The sequence below is a fragment of the Eptatretus burgeri genome, chromosome 6, assembly GCF_056783735.1.
Source record: "Eptatretus burgeri isolate ZD-2024b chromosome 6, Ebu_testis_v1, whole genome shotgun sequence".
Taxonomy (NCBI): Eukaryota; Metazoa; Chordata; class Myxini; order Myxiniformes; family Myxinidae; genus Eptatretus; species Eptatretus burgeri.
In genome coordinates this window covers 12071543-12094772 of record NC_140966.1, presented here as the reverse complement: position 1 = coordinate 12094772, position 23230 = coordinate 12071543, and the positions used below count along the sequence as shown (strand labels likewise).

Below are 23230 nucleotides of genomic sequence, written 5' to 3'. Positions count from 1 at the left end.
TGAGTTCTTTTTAAACTGGGATATTTGAACCACCCCCCACCCCCCACACCGCTATGCATTCCCCACTGCTCATGGATGAAATACACTTTGCAGAAGAGGATGATCTCTTTCTCTTCTATACTCCGACTTTCGTCGTTTCAGTTTCTTTTGCGGAGCTTTATTTTTTTTGTTGGTGTTTTAGGGAGACAAATAGCATCTCCTCAGCCTCTTCACTTGCTGCAGATCCCTATCTCCCTGTGAGAGGGTCTTCTTTCTCACAAGAGGAGGTGCAGGCTTTATTTTTTATAGCACGCATTCCGGCTGCTTGTGGCTGCACAGACGAAGGATTCTGCCTGTATGTGTTCTGTATCCCATTATTCTGTGTTTTGTTTTCTTTTATTCTCAACACAAAATTTGTTTTCATCTTTCCTCTTATGTCCTGCTGTCCTTGGTAGCGATCTTTCCTCTCGGGAATCGCCATGTCAGCCACCTGACATCCCCACCAAGGCCCGAGTGGTGTTGCATCACTTCGGGCTTACCTCCCCCTTCTCTGCTTGGCCCACAAGATCATCTATGGCTGTCGCCAGCTTCGCAGCATGACAATAATCCTGGGCTCCAAGCAGTGTGCCCGAGAAGCAACCATTTATGTGGCTTCATCCCGGATCATAGGCCGCACTGCTTCGTTCGTCCCTCAGCGATCCATGCCTCTGTGCCTGATTGATCCTCTCCACTCCGTTCACCTCGTTTTTGAAACTCTCATTCTCGGCATTCAGGGCCTCACACAGTCCGTTGGAGACACAAACATCCACAGAATGTTGTCCTGACAGCGTGCGGGCTGCAAAGTCACACGCGCCTCATGACAGCCTATGCCTCCATATTCCATTGAGCCTCTTTGCTCAGATTGTCAGCCTTCCCTCCAGAACATTTATTTATCTCTCTCTCTCCCCCCCCCCCCCCCGATATTGAGGCCTCACAATCACCACCGGTGGAACCAAGTGGGAAAAGTGATGAGTAAGGCTGTGTGAAAAGGCAATTACGTGCTCGTTTCATCAACGTGTTCATGTGTGTTCTTGTGTCCGTGTGTCCGTGTCCAGAGCATAGCTTCTTTTTTTTTTTAAACCATTTGACCATTGTCATTAAATTTTCAACAAACCCTTATTATGAGAATATGTTGAAGACGAATGAATAGTTGGGACAAAATGTCAAAGGGCAAAATCGCAGCAAGTAGAAATAGCTCTTATCTGCCCGTCCACCGTGCAGCACCAGAAAGCCGAGTTTTGTCATCGCTTCCGTGTTTATTTATTTATTTCCCATTTTAGCTTCGTGTGTCTGTCCAGGCCATAACGTTTTTTTCCCATTTGAGCATTTGTCATCCAATTTTCAACAAGCCTTATGAGAATGTGGGGAACACTAATTAATAAATTTAACTTTTACAACCATAGACTCCAATAGAGAAGGACTGGAACCTCCCATGCTCGGGGTTTGTAACTTGAGTCTGAAGGATTAACTTGAGTCTGGGGCTAAAATGACTTCTAGAAGGGCTAGAGACACGATCTCGGGATCCATATAGGGGGTTTTTGAGGACAGCGAGTTCAATAGTGTCATTTTCAACACCACCTGAGGTCATCTTCAAGGTCAAAAGGTCATATTTCAAGGTCAATTTACTGAATTTTGGTATTTTTTGCCCGTTTTTGTGTCTGACTCATAAACGGTGAGAGATGGCTGATTGTAATAAGATGCAAGTGTGTCGAGCTGTCAAACTTTGATATTTATTGTCGTATATCGTATTACATAAACATTATATGCATGTCACAACACTATGCCTATTACAACTCTGTCTATGTCTATCACTAGTTGGAGAGCTTTTCTTGCCTCCTGAGGCATCCCAAAGCTTTTTCTTTGTCACTTACATAGAGGACATGAGCTTTCAATAGAATGTTAGCGAAAGTAGTACATGCAGCATTACTACGAGCTAAAGGTGCATCGACAGAGGATAACAGCTCAGCAAAATGAAATTGGCAACGCATTTTAGTCTTGTCATACAAATTATAGGCATTATGTACAAAAAAGACGGTTTACATACTCGGCACACTCAATCCACCTCCATTCAAATTATCTACAAACTCAGATGACACCTCGTTACCATCTTCATCATCAATGATCTCCTCCATACTAGTGCTATTGCCATATTTATGAACAAGGTGTCCAGCCAAATAAACTACTTTATGCTTAAGGGCATCGTCAGACCCCAAGAGAACCTGAGTGTCTTGAGGAGTAATCTCGTCAATGAGTTCACTTCGCTCATCTGGATTTATGGAAGTTGTACAGTTCTTGTCGCAATCAATCACACAAGAACTAGATTCGGGCATAATGTCATGCTTAATGAGTGTTTGCAAATTTACAATTTTAGCTGCAGCTATAATGTCAACTACGTCAATGTAGAAGTTTCCACCGCTTCTTTGCCTGGCTTGGCCGAAAAACTTTTCCAAGGCTTCATCTGCAAATGTAGCAGGAAGAACGTAGTCAAAGTCTTTCTCTGCCAGAAGCAATTTGGCAGCATCCACATTATTACGTGTGGACACAGTGAAGGCTTCAGCAGTTTGCTCAGTTAGCTTCAGCTTACGACCACCACCTCCTTGCCATGCGCAGGTAGATATAATTTGGCAGGCCTGCTCCAGCCTTGTGAAACTTGTACAGTCTGCTGTCCAAGGCTGTCTGGATTCGTCGCGCAGATGGATAGCTGAGAAACGGTCTTTCACGGTCATCATCTTGTACCACTCACTCATTATCTGGGTGAGGATGATTGTGCCTTCGCTGATGCCCAGGGAATCCTTGAAGGTCTTTAAAGCAGCGACAGTCTTGTCATTGAACACTTGGCATACCAATGGTACGCTCTGGCGTTGAAGGTGCTTGGGGAAAACAGCAGTGTGCGTCAGCTTGGTTAAGCGATTAGGAGTAGCCTGGTCGATCTCATAAACCTTCTGACTATCACTCCAGTAAGCTTTGTACTCATTACCATCTACGACAAATGAGAGTGTCTTGCCATCAACAGTAATCCAGTTGTTGTGAACATTTTTGAAGATGTGCACGTAGTCGTACACTAAGAACATAGATTGCTCTTGAATTGACAGCACTTGGCAACTTCCTGGTCTTCCAAGTTTTCAATAAACACTGTGGTTGGTATTGCAATTGTCACATATCAAAGAAATCACAGTACGGCCAGCACCAACTACAGCTGATGCAGCTTCGATAAGGAGTTCCTTCAGCTGATCGGCAGTTAGTTTTTTGCAGGGCAAACTGCGTAGAATATAGCATGGACCACTGAAATGGCAGGCAACTTCAACAACCATAGCATGTGAAGGAAGCATTTCATGTTCACCACCCGCTGCTGCATTTTGAGAATACCCTACAACATGCCCTCCAGAAAATCGCAATGTCTCGACCAGCTTTACCTCGTCAAACATTAAATTGACCAAACGCTGCTGTGGTTTAAGCTGGTCGAACAAGGTTTTGAGGTTGGAGTCCTGCTGATTACTAGCAAGCATCTGTTTTACCTTTATTAGAATGATGGTAGAATTAATCATTTTGTATGCACTGGGTGATATGTTGTGAAGTTGCATTGCGAAAATCATAGTATCAGTATCAAATCGGCGACGATCAAGAGGTTTGAACATAAGATGTAGCTGCGACAGAAGGAAGGTGAAATGAGGAAGCTCGTGTGCCTCAGTCATCCAACAGAGCTGGCTAATTACAAGCTGAAGAATTTCCTTGCTTGTGCATTCATAGATGTTTACCTGGTCAGTTATGGATCTAATCTGGGACCATTTTGAGAGCAGGCTGTTATTCTGCAAAGGAAAAAGTCGTTTGGGCACCTCAATGCCATCTTTCTCAACTCTATTCAAGAATAGAAATCCAAAAGGTGAGTGAACTTGTTGGAAATGAAAGAACTGCTTGACAGTTTGTCCAGTAGCATCAGTTCTTGATAGGTAAAGGTGTTCCTGGTCTTTTATGACGTTAAAGCCAGGAAAATAGGAGCTGATTTTAGCACAGAAGTGGTCCAAATCTTGGATATTGTCTGCAGCCTCATCAGCTGCCTGCATGTTCTTAGCTCTTGATTCTGACGTAGAAGATGGTGTTGGGCGTGGGGCTGAGGTCACCTGCTTCAAAGCTGATTTCGGTACTCCAGGAAATATTGATGGGGGTTCTTTGGGTCGTTTTCCACCCCTAACTGACACCCAATCACAATTGAAATGTGCCTCACAAATATATATCTCCTTTAAGCACCTCAAGCTTTCTTTCTCATTTGGCATTGCCAATATCCATCTCTCCCTCTCCTCAGGATCTTTTGGGAAGGATATGACCTTTACATAAGGCGACCCACCATAGTTTCCTCTACAACCAAAGCAGCTGCAACGACGTGGCATATTGTCACCAAAGCAGGAAACAACACAAAGATCCTGTGAGATCACCAGCTGGACAGTTTCTGAAAGAGAAACAAACAAAACATACATTAGTTAACGATGATACAAATCAGCAAGTAGGTGCACAATGTCATGTTTTGTCATAGACTTTACAAAAGTTTTCCTCTACGAGTTAGACACAAAAACGGGCAAAAAATACCAAAATTCAGTAATTTGACCTTGAAATATGACCTTTTGACCTTGAAGATGACCTCAGGTGGTATTGAAAATGACACCATTGAACTCGCCGTCCTCAAAAACCCCTATATGGATCCCGAGATCGTGTCTCTAGCCCTTCTGGGAGTCATTTTAGTCCCGGACTCAAGTTAATCCTTCAGACTCAAGTTACAAACCCCGAGATCGTGAGGTTCCAGTCCTTCTCTATAGGAGTCTATGTTTACAACACATCAATTTAACTATACAACACCAGATAGCACAACAACACATCTGCAGCAATGGGGCTTGAAGACTAAGCTGTAACAGTTCTCAAGGGAAAAGGACTGTTGCCAATGCAAGAGTCTTTTAACAATCTATAGCTGCAGCTACATCTGCAATTTATGTTCCCAATGACCTGATTTAATTGTGGTATCGCTGGGATGGGATATCGTTTCAAGTTTCACAGTGGTTTGTTTATTTATTTCCCTTTATTCTTTTTCTTCCTTCCTATTCCCTTGTAGCGAGGCTGCAGAGGTTAATCTTGTCACAAAAACAGACAAAGCAGATCCAGTGGCTGGTAATAATGTGAACATTTCATGTTAGATTGTTGTTTTTAATGAGTTACCTTGCTTCATTTGTTATACTGTACTTTAATGTGTAAATACATTACATGGCCAAAAGTATGTGGACACCTCTTCTAATCAGTGGATTTGGCAATTTCAGCCACACCCATTGCTGACAGGTGTATAAAATCAAGCACACAGCCATGCAATCTCCATAGACAAACATTGGCATGAGGATGGGTGGTACTGAAGAGCTCAGTGACTTTCAACGTGGCAATGTCATAGGATGTCACCTTTTCAACAAGTCAGTTCATCAAATTTCTGCATTGCTAGAGCTGCCCTGGTCAACTGTAAATGCTGTTATTGTGAAGTGGAAATGTCGAAGATCAACAATAGCTCATCCATGAAGTGGTAGGCCACACAAGCTCACAGAATAGGACCGCCAAGTGCTGAAGTGCGTAGCACGGAAAAATCATCTGTCGTTGGTTGCAACACTAACTACCGAGTTCCAAGCTGACTCTGGAAGCTTCATGAAATGGGGTTCCGTGGCCGAGCAGCCGCACACAAGTCTAAGATCATCATGTGCAATGCCAAGCGTCAGCTGGAGTGGTGTAAAGCTCACCACCGTTGGACTCTGGAGCAGTGGAAACGTGTTCTCGAGAGTGATGAATCGCACTTCACTATCTGGCAGTCCAACAGATTAATCTGGGTTTGGCGGATGCCAGGAGAACGCGACCTGCCCAAATGCATAGTGCCAACTGTAAAGAGTGGTGGAGGAGGAATAATTGTCTGGGGCTGTTTTTCATGGTTCAAGCTCGGCCCCTGAGTTCCAGTGAAGGGAAATCTTAACGCTACAGCATACAATGACATGCTAGACGATTCTGTGCTTCCAACTTTGTGGCAACTGTTTGGGGAAGGCCCTTTCCTGTTTCAGCATGACAATGCCCCCATGCACAAAGCGAGGTCCATACAGAAATGGTTTGTCAAGATCGGTGTGGAAGAACTTGACTGGCCTGCACAGAGCCCTCACCTCAACCCCATCGAACACCTTTGGGATTAATTGAAACACCGACTGCGAGCCAGTCCTAATCGCCCAACATCACTGCCTGACCTCACGAATGCTCTTGTGGCTGAATGGAAGCAAATCCCCGCAGCAATGTTCTCACATCTCGTAGAAAGCCTTCCCAGAAGAGTGGAGGCTGTTGTCACACCAAAGAGGTAACCTACTCCATATTGAAGCCCATGATTTTGGAATGAGATCTTGAACGAACGAGTGTCCGCATACTTTTAGCCATGCAGTGTACATAATGTGGATTTAATGCTTTTGTAGGTGGTTGAGTGCAATCAAAACAAAAATTTTGCTTCGTCAGTATTCTTTTTTTGCTGTCTTCTAGGCCCAGCTGGCAATTGCAGTGAGAGTCGTGAACTTCTGCTCTTGCCCTTTGATAATCTGAATAGTGGGATTACCCGACAAGCTCTGCTAATCCATTGGCTGGCTGCATCCAGCTTTGGCCTTTCTGGGTTGGCCGTGCCAAGATACCTTGTGCCAAAGCCAGACAAGGTCTGACTCTCAATGTTCCAGATGTGTGTGCATTGTTTGTTTGCCTTTCAGTGACTATCTCAGTGCTTGCATTACGTGCTCAGAAAAATAGTAACAAGTTAGCTCAAAACATAAATTTATTTCTTCCCCTCGAGGATCGCCGTGCGAGCTTATGAGAATATGTTGAAGACTAATCCATGGCTCCCAACAAACTCATTTTAACTGAAAGTTAAAAGTAGCTGGCCACAGTTATATTTCACAACTACATAAATATTCTTCTTTATATAATGCTTCTTAACCAGACTCGGTGGCATAATGGTTAAAAATGGAATGTGCTCCTTCCTTCCTTGAAGATCAGCATTTAAAAGGTTAGAATACAGACAAAAATGCCTTGTTAACCAGCAAAATTGTCCTTTGCTGATTAATAAGGCATGGAACTCTTTTTCTGCATTTCCAACTTCATAACAAATTTGCAATCTTTTAGGCAATGTCTTCTGAAGATGTTTCGTGTTAGCAGAATAACAAAACTATAACACAATGGTGTTTGAAACAGGTCCATTTTGGAACTATTAGAGATCCTAAAGGATGTTCAGGCCACACTTCTATTTCACAGCAATGCATGACCTGCTCAGTTGTTGGACATGATGAACCAACCCATTACACATGAAGAGAGTTCTGTATATGACTTGCTGTTGGAGATGATATAAAAAGTAACCAGTACTGTTTCTTCCTCTGCTTTAGTTTGAATTGGCTGTTGCTGCTGTTCATGGTTCTGGCATTTCACTGGGAAGCCTCATTCAGGCTTTGGAGGAGAGAGAACAATCCGAGATGATTGAAATACCAGAAAGCGGCACTGCCTCGATGGATGACGAGGAACAGCTGTGGGTCAGAAAGTTAAAATTAGCTGGTGCTTGCAAACTGGAAGCTTTGAGTGCTTTATTTGAATGGCTGGAGGAATAATGCATTTCTCCAGGAAAATTCTGAATCCAAGGTTTATCTCCTTTGCTCAGTTTTACACATTTGTGATGGCCCCTTCGTTCTACTTGGTTTCCATTTACCGAATTACTTCCATCATCCTCTTCCATACATCTTGCTGTTTAATTCCAACACTTTTTTTATTCTCCTACAGATCGTTTAATTTCTCCACATCTCCCCCTACCTTGATCTTAGTGCACCACAATGCTTCGTGGATTTTGTCCAGCAATGTGCATTACTGTGTTTTCTGTGCAAAAATATTTGTTACAGCGCGAACAGTACAAAAGGCCTCCATGCAGCTTCACTGCAATCCTTGCAATGCATCTGGTTGGAAAGAAATCTCACATTACTCAATGGTGTGTATTATGTGGGATTAAAATTAGCTTTTATTAATTCTGTTGGTATTATTATTATTATTATTATTATTATCATCATTGTTTCTGATAGTGGCAGTTGGTTCCACTACAGCATGTGGTTTTTGGGCGGAGGGGGCGGGGGGGGCGGGGGCGACAGAGAGGGTTCTTGCACTCCTGGTAGCGATAACTGCCATGCACTTCATTACTTTCTTGCTATGATGCATTCGAGTCAGTGAATAAATGTATTTGCCTTTTGTGAGATTTATTTTTCTGTACTGTTTTTGATTTACCTCACTTTGCATTGTAACTACTAGTTTTATTTTAAAGTATTGGAGGGGAATAGACACAATTGAGAGTAGTTTTTGAGTTGCAGAGAAATCTAAAGATAGTCGTACAGGATGGTGCATTCTCAATGATCTGGGTTCAATTCTCAATGACTATAAACTGTCAAATTTGTGTTTCACTTGCAGGGTGCTGCATCACATTGTGCCTTCTCTTGGATTTTTTTTGTATACAGGGCCAGGTTCTTGGAGGAGCTGGAACACGGAATGGACGAGGATGTAAAAGAACAGTAGACCGGGGGACAGAGGGTGGGGACCCACCAACAGCAGAGTAGAGGGATAAAATAGATGGAGACTTTGAGGAATAAAGGTCAGGGAAGAATGAAAGCAAATGGAGGAAGGCGGGGGGGGGGCATGAAGAAGATGGACAGCGCCACAAACTTTCAATCACGGATGTGGAACGGAAAACTCGTGAACAAGCAAAATGGAACAATTTTTTTAAAATATAATTGTACATATATATTGTTACGGGCATGAGTACCGAGTGTATTATGAGGGGGTTAATCCCTGTTTCTCCGCGGAAGAACCGGACCTGGGGCCACCGTTCACAATTAACTTGGTGGTGCGGTGGGTTGCCTAACAACCACGAACGCCAATCAGTTAACCACGAGTTTGTGTGTCTACCATCTAATTTGCCGTTTAACTAGAGGTCACGTGGCTTCCTGACCGAAGAACACGCCCTCGGCGATGCACCAGTCTTATTTTGATTAGATCTTAAGTAATGTGGCCGAGCGTTTACTGCTGGTGCATGCTGATTATGATTGGTTAATTAGTTTGGGAACTACCTCCCAGTCTATCGAGATTCGGACAATGCTGGATCAATTTAAGGAAAGGACAAGCACGGACAGGTTGAAACGTCAACAAGGAATTTATTATTAACAAGAAAAAATAAATGAACTGACGGACTTTTTATTTCCTTGTCAATTAAATGGTTGAATTCAAATCAAACGTTCAATCAATAAAATAATCTCAATCAAATAAAGAATTCAACAAATATTTATAGAAAAATGGGCAAAGAGCAGATGCTTATCACTATGCCTCGCTTAACAATTAAAGATGAGACATGGGTACTCATCAGACCATTCAGGGGGAAAAGAAATCCGGTCTCGGCCGACTCGGGCAGAAGTGCGTCTTTTAGAATAACACAAAATGTGTAAGCATGGCTTGGTCTGCCTCTTTGAATGAGCTCTCCACAGCTTGGCTCGTTTCTGTTGTTAGCTCTTTGCCTCGTCGTGCACCCACTCGCAAACAGGCTCGAATACCAATCGAGGTCACGTCGTCATTTCCAGGAACCAGGAACGCCAAGAACCAGCGAGATGGAGCAGAACCAGCAACAACAGTCCAACTGTCAGGAGCTGTCACCAACGGCTATTGCAACTGTCATCAGGATCTCTCACCAACTGTCATCAGAGCGGTCCTGCCATCCGTTTACAAGCGACCAGTGTGGGTGGAGCCTCAAGCACGACTTCAGCCAAATCCAGCTTGCTTCTTGACTCATTTTTGCACGAGACCTCCAACCATCCATTCTCGCGCTCATTTTCTCTCGACCACTGAACGAGATGAAACTCCCAATTAACAAAGGCCTGGCTTACGACGCCATGTTTGGGGCACTGGACGAATGCGAGAAAGTAGTCACTTGCCGGAACAAACGAGCGGAAACATGAAGCGCTCACAGAATGTTAATGGGCAATCACCTCTTTGGTTACCACGATACGAAGAAGAACCGGTCAGCGTCCAGAGAGCCGCTGAATGGGGCGTCAATCGCCGATGGAAAAAGTTGGGTGTCGAACGTCAATGGAAAAAGGTAGGTTGTTGATCGTTGATGAAAAAAAAAAAGGTGGGTGCCTGAGGTAAACGATCCGAGACCACAGCCATGTTTGATCGTCAGAATGAACTGTTCGGGAAAAGCTTGCGGTGTGATTAATGACTCAAATGTCCTGTAAGTCCAATGTGATAATGATAACTAAAATAAAATGTGTAAATAAATCCTGTATTTCCAAGCCAACGTATCTTGATGGAAAGGGGAAATGGAAAGAAACGCATCTCATATGATGGAAAGAAACGTATCTCATATCTTGATGACGAGAACGATTATCCGTTGGACTCATGGCTGTCTTATCACGTGCATGAACGGTGAATTATGCCTAAACAAACTTGTTCAATTATTATTCCTTCACAAACTTGTACACCCAAGGCTTGGGGAACATTTGTGTGAAGTTTCCTCTCGATCTGTCCAGCCGTTCTGGAGAAGAAGATTTTTATTGGTTTTAGGATAAACACAAGATGGCTGCCAAACCATGTAACCTATGACATCATATATGTGAATCTTTTGTTCCTCGTGGATAGGCGGTCATAAGTGCGAAGTTTCGCTTCAATCTGGTCAGGCACTTCAGAGAAGAAGATTTTTGAAGGTTTTTGTAAAAAACAATATGGCTGCCGAATCATGTTACTGATGACGTCATCAAAAAATTTTCTGTGGACCATTTTATTCCGAGGTGACCCTCAAAAATTTTCATACTAATCAGATATGGCATTCTACATGTGCAATTATGATGTCATAACGAAGGCATCTATGATGTCATAAAAAATCTCACTTTTTCCCCATGAGTACATGCTATGTGCCAAGTTTCATTTTTAGCAGCGTCTCGCGTAGCGAACGCTGCTCAAAGAGAGCTCGGCGTTGTTCTTGTTCTTGTGAAGACAAAACCTTAATCTCTCGGACTCGGCTCTTGTATATACAAGATCCGGATGTCCTGAAATACTGAGCACATGTACACATCCTCGCATTGAGGGTTCCTTTTGAGAGCGTCTATCATGAACTTTAAATATATTCGGACATTTGCTTTAAAGTTTCGAAAAGTTCACGTTACTATTTAAAGATTATTCCATTTATCGTATTGTAATTTCGTAAATACACGATATATCGTAAATACATTATGATGGGTTTCGCTATTGGCTTAATCAAGGCACGTGACGAAATATCGGAAGTTGTTATTTTAAAAAAAATTTTTTTTTTTAGCCGACAAAACCTTTAGGACGCTGCCCTTGAACACATTTGTCCTTGTTTTCCCTTGGTGCAGTTTTGGAGATACAGAGGTCCAAAGTTTTTTTTCCCGTTTTTCCAACATGGCTGCCATACCACGTGACCTATGACGTCATTTTGATGAAAACATTCTACTTGAGTAATCGCAGCTATGGGAAAAATTTTGTCTCAATCCAACAAGCGCTTGTGGAGAAAAATACAAAAGTTATATGTGGACAAACAAACAGACCCAAAAGCAATACCATCTCCTCTGGTGTGGGTAATTCACAGCATCCTTAAACTTCTGCTTATCAAAACAATGAAAACTTGAGTATTTCTTTCTAGAAAGAATGCTCTGTCAAACCTGACACATAAAAACATTAAAATAGTTTTTTTAAAAACCTGGTCAATCACTTTGAAGAGTGAATCCCTCACTTGTACTAAATCCAATTTTTTTTTTTTTTTAACCAAGTCAAGGCTCATGTAAGAGCTAACGCACAGAAACGTATAACAAGGCAGGAGACAAGAGGGGCGGGAGAGGGAAGCACAAAATAGTGGGGAACAAAGACAATAGGAGATCAGTGAAAGGGAGAGGGATGGGGAACAACTTTGTATATAAAGTTCCCTAATTTTGTATACAAAGTTCCCTGTCCCCCAACGACTTTGTATGTAAAGTTGAAAAATCAAAAACTCAACTGACTTGATATTGAGGCGTATAATCCTATCTTATAACTCCAAAGAAGAATTAATGCTCCATAAAGTGTTAACACCAGAATTCTTCACAATTGCTAAACAATATTTCCTGAACTTGCAAGCCTGAGTTAACGATAACCAATAACTGTTTGGTAGAATACTGTGTTGTGTGTAAGCAAAGACAGCACACGCGAAGGATATTTTGCTCATCTGCCTTTAATCACGTCTCGTGCTCCACACTCGACAGCTCGCTGACGTCACTCTCGGTTCCACCTCATCAGTTCTGGCTCATCATGCATTCGTTAATATTCATGCAACACCCAATACCACATATTCTTTTTTTCGTGACAATAACAACTGCCTGGCACCTGCTATAAGCCTATACTTGTACTGGTTCTTATGAAGCTTAGGGATCCAGAAAAGCCAAGGAATACAAAGATTTACCTTTTTACATTTAAGACTGAAATTATTAACTAAAACTTCCTGATGCTCAGACATATTATCTTGGGATGACTTATGACAAGGAACATATGTGCTATTTCCTATACTTGTGAAAATAAACCGTATCAATGCCTAACTCTTCATAAAACCTCTGCATAAAACCTTTTCAAACCACGACAAAATTATTAGCAGCCTTATTCACTGGAGCTATTATGTAGCTATCATGGAGAACCCAAATGTCTTTACGAACACTCGGCTTGTTCAACACTGGTTTAGACCGACCCAATGAAAGCAAGCCCCGACTTCTAAAACAAACAATCCTATTACCCAGGACTTTCACAACTCTGTTAAACCATCCATTGAAACCGTTTACAAATAACTTGAATTTGGTGCACATTTTGTTAACAAAATTGGAGACAGAATCCACAATTGAAGACCTAATGCAGCTCCACGGTTGAGTTACTGGTTCCCTATATTTAGCTCCCATTTTCATAAGATCCCTAATTTCATCATTACTAATTATAATCAAATCCCCAGAAACTACGTGTCCACAAGGACCATATAAAAAGGGGAAGACAAACATGCACACTCAGTTCCTAAAATGTCCTTTACTATATCTATTCTATGAGTTTTAAGAAATTTACCGTAATTTCATGAGGATTGTCCTATTGTCTTAATAAAAGTGAAATAAACCTTCAATGGGGTTCGCTCCTTAACTTTATCTGGTTATCTCTACACTAGTATCCCTAAAAATAGAATGAAGCTGAAGCCTATCTACCTGCTTGCTGGAAGAAAAACCAGAGAGTTAGTGTCAAAGCCACCCAATGCTCGTCTGTTTATACATTTATCGTTTTTAAAAGACTAGTCTAATCATATTTTTTATAAAGCATTGCAGTGAAGTCTGATCCAAATAATTTTAAAGCAATATATGTATTTGTATATTGTAATCAGTAAAAAATAGTGTGGTGGATAAAAACATGAGAAAGGAAAAAATTTTAACATTGATGTGCTACAAAAAAGTTAAGTTCAAAACAGGTCAAAAATTTAAAAAAAATTGAAATTATTTTTTTATTTCAACTTCACGACATCAATAATATACCCCAAAGGAACCTCCATGCCAAATATCAGCATCCTAGTACACATATTAAATGAATGGCAAGCTTCTAAATAACTTGCACCAAAAACTTTAACATTTTCACGCTGATGCTGACGCTCACGCCGGGGGTATCGCTATAGCTCTCTGTTCTTCGAACAGGCAAGCTAAAAAATCACAAGTTAAGAACTCACAGATCCCATCAACTTTGGGAGTAGACTTCTTCACCAGAACCCTGCTACAAAAGCTTCAACCAAAAACGAGCATATGTCGTATGAACCTGCTAAACTCCGGAGAATATGAGCTTAGACTTGTTTGGGACATGACCTTAGAAGAACATAAAAATCATGAAAAACCTTTCCTACATAAAAACCTTTAAGTTTAACAATTATAAAGATGCCAGAATATATTGCTAAAGTATAAATCGTGAGATTGTTAAAATGCCAAATTGTATGTCGTCGTCTTCATCGTCATCTTCATCTTCTTCACCGGCAGAGCACAAGAAAGAATGAAACGATGATAATGATACTAATTTTGAACGGTTTTTGATGTACGCTCAATATGCGCTATATCAAATGGTCGTGTAACATGTGGTAAAGTTTCAATTTATTCCTTTGAACGGTTTACGATGTACACCCTTAATAAAATGCACACACGTAGGCTACATACATGATCGATTGCTATGCCTCTTTTTGCTTCGCGAGCGCGGGCTAATTAGAGAGTTCATGAAACACCTTACCCCATGCAGTCTTGAGAAACAAGGACATGGGCGGGGTCAGCGAGCGGAAAATTTGATTGGTTGTGATGAGATAAAACTCTGTAATATTTTGTCCAAGTACTGCTAAATGAAATGGTTTTGGAAGTGCCAACAGGCGATTTGTGTTCTACAGTGATGAAGTATATAATTAAATTGAAACAAAGTAACGATTTAAAAGATTGTTGGAATTTTTTTTTGGAAGTTTACCGCCTTTGATGCAGCGTCTCTTACACTACCCCATTTAACACATTACATTAGTTCTTCATGCCTGTTGTTTGTGTCCAATATGACGTCTTTAAAAACAGTAAATTTCTTCTTTGGAATAATTTCCAATTTTGTTTGACTGCCACAGGCAGACAGTAAAAATATTATCTCACTCCGCTCTGCGCATGCGTGATCAGGTCAAATTCAGAACCAAAGTTCTGGTAAACTACAGGATTGTTTTCCAATTCGTGTTCAAACTAGATGGTATTCATAGAATATATACCACATGCAGTATTGAGAAGGACTTGGTGTGATCCAACTTTTTTGTTTTTTCACGGTTTTTATTCCCCGCCGCGTGGCGGAGGGGGATATTGTTATCACCTGGGTCGTCCGTCCGGCTGTCCGTCCGTCCGTCCGTCCGGATGGGCGTCAACATTTATAGCTGTGAGTGCGATAACTCATAAACTGTTCGCCATATCGATTTGAAATTTGGGTCACACATGTACCACCTGAAAAGGAAGAACCCTATTGATTTTGGGTGTGGCCGGCTCCAAGATGGCCGACTGGGGCGGCGTCAACATTTATAGCTGTGAGTGCAATAACTCATAAACTGTTCGCCATATCGATTTGAAATTTGGGTCACACATGTACCACCTGAAAAGGAAGAACCCTATTGATTTTGGGTGTGGCCAGATCCAAGATGGCCGACTGGGGCGGTCGTCCGGCTGGCTGGCATGGCGTCAACATTTATAGCTGTGAGTGCGATAACTCATAAACTGTTCACAATATCGATGTGAAATTTGGGTCACACATGTACCACCTGAAAAGGAAGAACCCTATTTATTCTGGGCGTGGCCGGATCCAAGATGGCCGATTGGAGCGTTCCGTCCGTCCGGCTGGCTGGCTGGGCGTCAACATTTATAGCTGTGAGTGCGATAACTCATAAACTGTTCACCATATCGATTTTAAATTTTGGTCACACATGTACCACCTGAAAAGGAAGAGCCCTATTGATTTTGGGCACGGCCGGATCCAAGATGGCCGACTGGTGCGGTCATCTTGGAAAAAATGTTTTTTCGCCATATCGATTTGAAATTTGGGTCACACATGTACCACCTGAAAAGAAAGAACCCTATTGATTTTGGGCGTGGCCGGATCCAAGATGGCCGACTGGGGCGGCCATCTTGAAAAAAAAGTTTTTTGTAATAAATTGAAAACCGCTTATCTGATTTCAATTATTTTTCAATGACGGGGGATTCCCCATCTCTGATGGTATATTTTTCATTGATTCAACACACCCATTGATGACCGGTTTCAGGGCATCATTACCAACCATATGGGTATGTTCACAGATCCAATATGGCTGCCAGACCACATGACCAATGACGTCATCTTTATCAAACTATATTTTCCATGGGTAGTTGATCAGTTAGTTAAATTTTGCATTGATCGGTTAAGCGGCTTCTATGAAGATTTTCAAAGATTTTTCCCTTAGATCTAATATTGTTGCGGATTCGGCGGCGCTGTCTCAGGGGTTATAACGCCAGCTAGTTCGGCACAGGTCTCGGGTCACATGCCTCAGATCACGATACCAAAGTACACCTGGGCCTTACCAGTTGGGGATATAGACCCCGGCTACAGACTGGGTTTGATCAGACACCGAGCGAAGTCTGCCAGTCCGTAGCCCGTTTGGTTTTAAATACAAATCGAGCGATTGTTCCTCAGCGCGACACGAATAAATTCAAGGCGGCAAATCTCATATAAATCAGCCAGATTTATTGGGTATATATTGGGGAACACGACACAAGCAAAGCATTCATGAACGTTATAATTAATCTATAACCCGCTCTTACCTAGGGAACTATGGATACGGGTTTCGAAGGGAGCCCTAGCAAAATAAACCTTAGGCCTGAACAACATGCAGACAAGACACGGAGTACTTGGTGGTGCCTCATGGACGAGAGGAAAAGCGTTGAAGGCATGAATGCGGGTCGTGACAAGCCGATGGTGTCGGATTCAAGCACCCAGCTCGAGCATGCAGCGTGGCAAGATGGCACTCGTACTCCTATCGGCATGCCGCGTGGCAAGATGGCGGTGACGACGTCCTTTTGGCGGCACCGCTCACGCACGCAGCCTCAGCGCATCCAGCCCTGTAAGGTCAACGGCACAGGAGAGAAAGATCTATGGTGTGTTCCAGCTGGTTTCTCACAAGGTCCAGTATGCAAATCCAAGCCTGGCATGTACACCAGACCAGGCCAAATCTGGGTGTTGGACTCCACAGGTGGATTGACTGGATCAAAAGACGTGGTCCAGCCGTGCAGGGAGTCAGGACAGTCAGCGGCCCTCGTGGTTGGATTCAGGATGAACCTGTGGATGACCTGCAGGCTGGATTCATGGCCGAGAAGGAACAGCTCGTCGAGTCACTCCTCATACAGCCGATCGCAGACTCACCAAGCAGTTCCTTCCTTGCCTTTTGGGGCGGGCCTTACGGACCGCCTCTGGGGACACGTGATTGGTCCATCGTTCGAGCCCGCAGCAGCTCTCCACCAATGGGTTGCTGGCACGTCTTTCTGACTGACTGTCAGGGCGCTGGGTGGGGGCTCGTTAGAAGGGGGGAAGGAAAAAAGTAGGCACCTCTCGGTACACCACCACTGTATGAACACTGGACAGCCTGCTACACCTCTCGACACACATGTAACGTCCGATTACCAAACAACCTGGCTAAACATGCATTTTGAGGGGGGATCTGGGCTAATCCTATATTTAATAACCCACTAAGGGCCCATTTCCGCAACAATATGACTGCCAGATCACTTGACACGTGATGGTTATTTTGAATATGACCCAAGACCAGCAAAGTCGCAGTGGACCGGCGAAGCCTGCGAATTATCACAGACGAGAAAAGAGTTTCGGCCAGTCGAAAACTCGCCACAAACTTAAGGAATTCAAGTTTTGAACTTCGAAGAATTGAAACTTTGACAAGGCATTCACCATGACCATAAAGGTCAAGGTCACCAAACTTGGGATCGTTTGATTTCTCTCACCGGGTACTATAAGCCAACTTAAGATCGGAGAAAAAAATTGTTCAGATTCGGCACGTCATCGCTACCAAAAATCATGTGATTGAAAAGCTACCAAATCACCAAAAATCAGATTTGTGATGTCATCACTACCAAAAATTGGATACCGTCAAAATATCGAAAATCGGATACCGTCAATCGATGCAGAATTGTTCGAAAAATATCCATGCCAAGTTTCATCTCAATCTAACTCGAACTCGAAATGACGGAGCTGTAGTATTTTTTTCAAAGTCGATCTCAAGAACAAGAAGATGATTATGACCAGCGATATGGGACCAGTTCCTGGTCAAACAAACGCGACACCCGACCTCCGTTTCTTAAAAACACGGCTTTTGGAAGTTGCTATACACTATTCAAGAAAATATTGCAGGTGGCCCTGAAAAGGGCTGGGCCGAAGGACTGTTGCACAGAAATCTAGCGCAACTAGAAGCATTTGGGATGGTCACGAAAACTCGCTTCACAAATACTATCAATTACGTACAAATTCCTAGGAATTTGCAATAATCATAAAAACATTACATGTAACAGTGGGAGACACGTACATGTAACCACACTTGCGGAAGGTCAGTTAACTTCCAAATGTATGCCTTAATGGTGAAAAGAAAGCTGATTTTTGTAAGAAGTTGATCTTACCCATTATTAGCCGAGCCCTTGCGACCACCAGCGCTCTCAAAAGTTTGGAGGGAACTAACCACAAAAGTTGGAGACATCTGACGGCAAATGCAGAAATCGATAAACAAAAAAGAATCACAGTGCCTGATACTCACTCTGTATCGAAACGCGTGCAAAGTAATCGAATAAGTGTCTATCAGTTCAGATTTTTTTACTGGCAGAGAACTGACTGAGAATTGAAAAAAATAATTGATTTGTTTGCCGTTGCTTGGGTGTTGCTCGGGAGAAATGTTTTAGAAAAACGCTCAAAAAATCTCTATTTATGGGGAAAACTGCCCGCATGCATATGATATTGTTAAAACATCCGATGAACAATATTTACATCGACTGCGATTTTAATTTTGCCCTACCGCCATAAATGTCAACAAGCGTTTTCAATTAATTCCATTTTGCCAAGTAACAAAATGGCGGATTTTCATGTATTGCTGAGCAACCGAGGTCAGATATCAAAAATTAGACTTCAAATTTGACGCCAAGTTTGATGTCACCTCCTGAAATGATTGACCAGCATAACAACCTGGGTCTCACTCGAGAGTTTCGCCGGTTATGAAACTCCTGTTCAAATTTAAAATCAATCGGATGAAAATTGAGGATTTCAGAAATTTGGCCTCTGTTGACCTTTTGGCCTATGTTGACCTCAAAAACTAGTTGGTGGTTGGATTTAGTGAGGTGATAGATATGGAAATGCTGTTCAAATTTCAAGTCAATTGGATGAAAAGTGACAATTTTAGAAATTCGGCCTGTGTTGACCTGTTGGCCTATGTTGATCTCAAAATATATAAATGGTCGTTGAATCCAGTAATTGGTGGTTGAACTGATATGAAAATCCTCTTCAAATATCTAGTCATTCGGATGAAAATTGAGGATTTTAGAAAATGGACGTATGTTGACCTCAAAAGAGTGACTGCGATATCATAAGGTAATTTCATGTGCGGAATGGTTTTCGCTGTATACTCTTAACAAAATGCAGACATACGACGTATGCCATATGTACGTACGCTACCGATCGCTTAACCCTGTTTGTTGCTTCGCGAGCGCAGGGTAACTATAACATTCAATTGAAATGAAGTTGTTCCTCGAGTATATAACGACTGAGAGACGGACAGACATGAACCAATTGCTTATTCCCGCTTTTCGCTTCGCTTGCATGCTTGGGGCAATGTGGTAAATATATATATATATATATATATATATATATATATATATATATATATATATATATATATATTATTAATTGTACATGTGTGAGGATGTATCTATTTTATTGTCTTTAACAAAGAAGAACTAAAAAGAACATTCAAAATATAATGATACCCCCACTTTGTGGCCATCCTGTAGAAGTGTAGGTTTGCTGTCGCTCCTCACTGGAGTATCTTGACTATGCTCTATCAGGCCAATTGTTTGCATTGGGCTTGGATGTCGAGCTGTCATCGACAGATAAGTCGTGGTGGATGAACTCTGTCATGTCATGTCAGTGAGTAGCTTTACACTCCTTCGCGACTGTTCTCAGACTAAAGGTCGCTCACTGCAGGTGAAGTAGTATTGCCAAACAGGTGAACATTCATTCTTAATCACATCATATTCATATTTCCTTTGTTTATTTCTACCGAAAATTCATGCTTGTTTTGTAACTTAATTGAGATTTTTGGAAGAAAAGAAATGCATTTCGGGTCTGGATTTGGGTTGGTAGTTAAATGTGATGTAACGATGCATATCTGCATACAGAGCACAAGCCACTCGCCCAAGGTGACAGAGCACAAACCATTCGCTCATGGTGACGGACCACGAACCACTCGCTCTGAATAATGTGGCGTGGCAAAAGCGTCCGCAGTGAGTGAACGATTCACTCAAAACAACATAGCGTGGTATCACTTTCGACAAAAGGCACTCAGCAAGTGGCTTAAGCACTCCAATTCAATGGTTGATAAGGAACAGTTGGCCAGGCTGTCGCTGCATACCATAAACAATCACTTTAACTTTAAAGCCGGTCTTCACCGTGCACGCAGTAGTTAATGAAATAAAATGAATCTATAAATGCGCCATTTTGCCTGCTCGTCTGTGCACGTGTCAAGTGGTACATCGGTTCGGTGCCTCATAAACGTTAAAACTGTGTTTTTTAAGACCTATTTTTCACCAGATTTGCTTTGATTCCCCGCAGAGCACCTCACAAAACCTCCGAAAATATAGACACAGATCTGGCATACACTATGGATAGGTAGTCCCTTTGGGGGACAGAGCACAAGGTCAAGCAGTGAATTCATTAAATCATCAATTTCAATGAAGCTGGTTAATGTTGGCACCTTCGTAAAATTTTTGTTCACTTAATATAGTTCTCCAAACAGAAGAAAAAGATGAAGTTTAATGCTTTGGAAATTTCACATTTTCTTACGTATGTATGGAGAAGGGAACATAGCTTTACTTGCTTAAAATAAATATGTATATCGGCTTAGAGATAAGACTCATTATTTCTTTAAATTATCAGATTTCACAACAGATTTTGACTCTTATTTAGTCCAGACGATATCCGATCCTCAAAACCGAAATAACGTTTTGATTACATACTTTAATTAGTCCATGAGAGTAGATCGTGGGAAATTGTATCATATAATGCATGAAATCGCTCCAAGCTCCTACTTTGAAAACTGGAGTACTTACAAAAGCGATGTATACAGCGATTCGTAGCTACGATGAACAGGCATTCGATAATATGAGTGAGGAAAGTGAAAAGAAAACCTTTATCATTAAGAAATCGTTGCGGCCTGTTCCAAGTCAAGGCGTGGTTGAGTTGGCCAAAAAACATGGCGGCTTCAGACCCCAGTAAGGTTACCAAGGAAACGCCTTAAGACCCCAGAGAGTGAGGTGGCCGAGGATCGCCTGATGAAGGATAAAATTAAATAAGGGCGTTTAATTATCTTCAAAAGGGTTTTTTTAATTAACCCAAACACCCAATTTTCAGTCATGCACTTCCTTGTAGTTTTCTTAGTTTGCATGCAAAGTTTCAGGCTGCTCGGTTTTATGGTTTTGGAGTTATCTATCTATAATTCCAGCAATCTCTGTGTGTCCGTCTGTGTGTCTGTGTGTCGGCGACCGCTGTTTCTCGACAACCGCTGGTCCGATCTAATTGAAACTTGCCAGGTATATTGCTGGGGACCTGAGGATGTGCCTTTTCAAGGTTTGATATTAATCGGACAAGTGGTTCCCAAGTTATGGCCATTTATTTACCAAACCAATTACAGGACATGGTGCTATGACGTCAATCATGACGTCACAATTTTTTTTATTATTCTTTTTTTATTTTTGCACGTACGGCCACACACGTACGGGCCTGCACCAGTGGAGTAGAAACATTCACACACACACACACACACACACACACACACACACACACACACACACACACACACACACACACATTAACATTTATTAGTATATACTGTATATTGTATAAGATAATGCTTGTATTATTTATTCTCTTGTTGACTTAAGGTAGCAGAGCCAGGGATGTGGTATATGGGGTCACATCTGCTATGTAAAGCTGGCAATTAGACTTTTCCCATCTAGTTTTTGATACATTTGTGTTAACGTTCGATCAAAATCACTTTATCAATTCGATATCACTTTACTAAGCTCTAACTGATAATTACCTCCATCCACCGAAGATGGATGAAGGTTATGTTTTCACCCCTGTCTGTTTGTGAACAAAATATCTCAAAAAGTTGTGGACGGATTCGGACCAAAACTTGGTGGGAAGTTTGGGGATGGAAGAAGGAAGAATTGATTCGATTTTGGTGAAGATCCGAATCTGGATCCAGATCCACTTGGTGGAGGTATGTGGTCTCCAGAGTGCCCTTCCAGCTTTAAATATTTTTACTTTTAATACATCTTCAGTTTTGTTTTGTTTTTTTAAGGGTGTTCTCGTGAAATGTTTGTAGATCTGTACACAGTAATGCTGTTGTTAAAGTTTCTTTCACTTCCCACTACATTTCAAGGTTGGTGGTGGGGGCCTCTACTACTGGAATGTCCCAGAGGCTGTTAAACTTCAATCTGGCTGTGTTTTGAAGCAAGCATTTAGTTGTCTGTTTCTTTCTCCACGCAGAAGTACCTGAGTACCAGTTATGTGAACTTCTGATTATATCCTCACCTGAAAATTGAACAGAAACAGCTGCTCTCGAACTCACCGCTTTATGGATCGTCTATAATCTATATAATGATGTTAATATGTGACTTTCTGTGCACCTGGTGCGGAATTGCGCTTTTAATGCTCAAACTCCTTTGGGATCACAACACACCCATTGATGACCGTTTTTAGGGCATCATTACCAACCATATGGATTCGTTCACAGATACAGTATTACAAATAATACTCCATATTCCATGAATGACGTGATTGTCCCTTTACAAACGCTCCGATGAATTGTGCAATGATGTCCTTTTCATGGTGGAAGGTTTAATGGGTGGTGCTGGAATGGAGGTCATCGCATTAACCTATGGATAAAACGGGCAAATGGACCTGATGGCTGGTGCTCTATCTCCTCCATGGGTATCCAAACCACACTCAGGGAAACAGCACTGAATCAATTCCATTCCACCGGAGATCCACCGCAAGACAGTTTAGCGGTTAGTTCCTAGTTAGTACTCTTGGAACGTGCTCTGTTAGGGCTGGCAAGATAACTTAAGTATGGAAACTCTCCCTTCTGCTGTCCAACCGGCTTGAGGTTGGCAATTTCGACTTGGCTATAAACTGCCATCCTGGTGTTGCATCAATCAATGTACTTGCACCCTGTGGCCTTGCATGAACGTTATGAGCTGGGGGTGTGTTCAGTTTGCAAGCAACTAGCTAGCGCTTGCCGAGCCAGCCGTTCCTTATGAGCAACTTCCAAAGGAGTGCTTGCTTGAGT

At 42.0% G+C, this 23230-nt stretch overlaps 1 protein-coding gene across 8 annotated transcripts in view; it reads left to right on the top strand.

Moving 5' to 3' along the window:
* The window catches only part of LOC147024262 (uncharacterized), a 96240-nt gene extending 81701 nt beyond the window's left edge, over window positions 1-14539 (top strand). For 6 of the 8 annotated variants that reach the window (XM_085884027.1, XM_085884029.1, XM_085884028.1 and 3 more), the window contains 3 exons: window positions 5117-5172; window positions 6553-6719; window positions 7440-8294. In XM_085884027.1, coding sequence (XP_085740153.1) covers window positions 5117-5172; window positions 6553-6719; window positions 7440-7658 — 442 coding nt within the window. In that variant the 3' untranslated portion in view covers window positions 7659-8294. Of the gene's footprint in view, window positions 1-5116; window positions 5173-6552; window positions 6720-7439; window positions 8295-8546 lie in introns of those variants that run through there. The other 2 variants (XR_015058953.1, XR_015058954.1) reach the window with 2 other exon arrangements.
* The last annotated feature ends 8691 nt before the right edge of the window (window positions 14540-23230 follow it).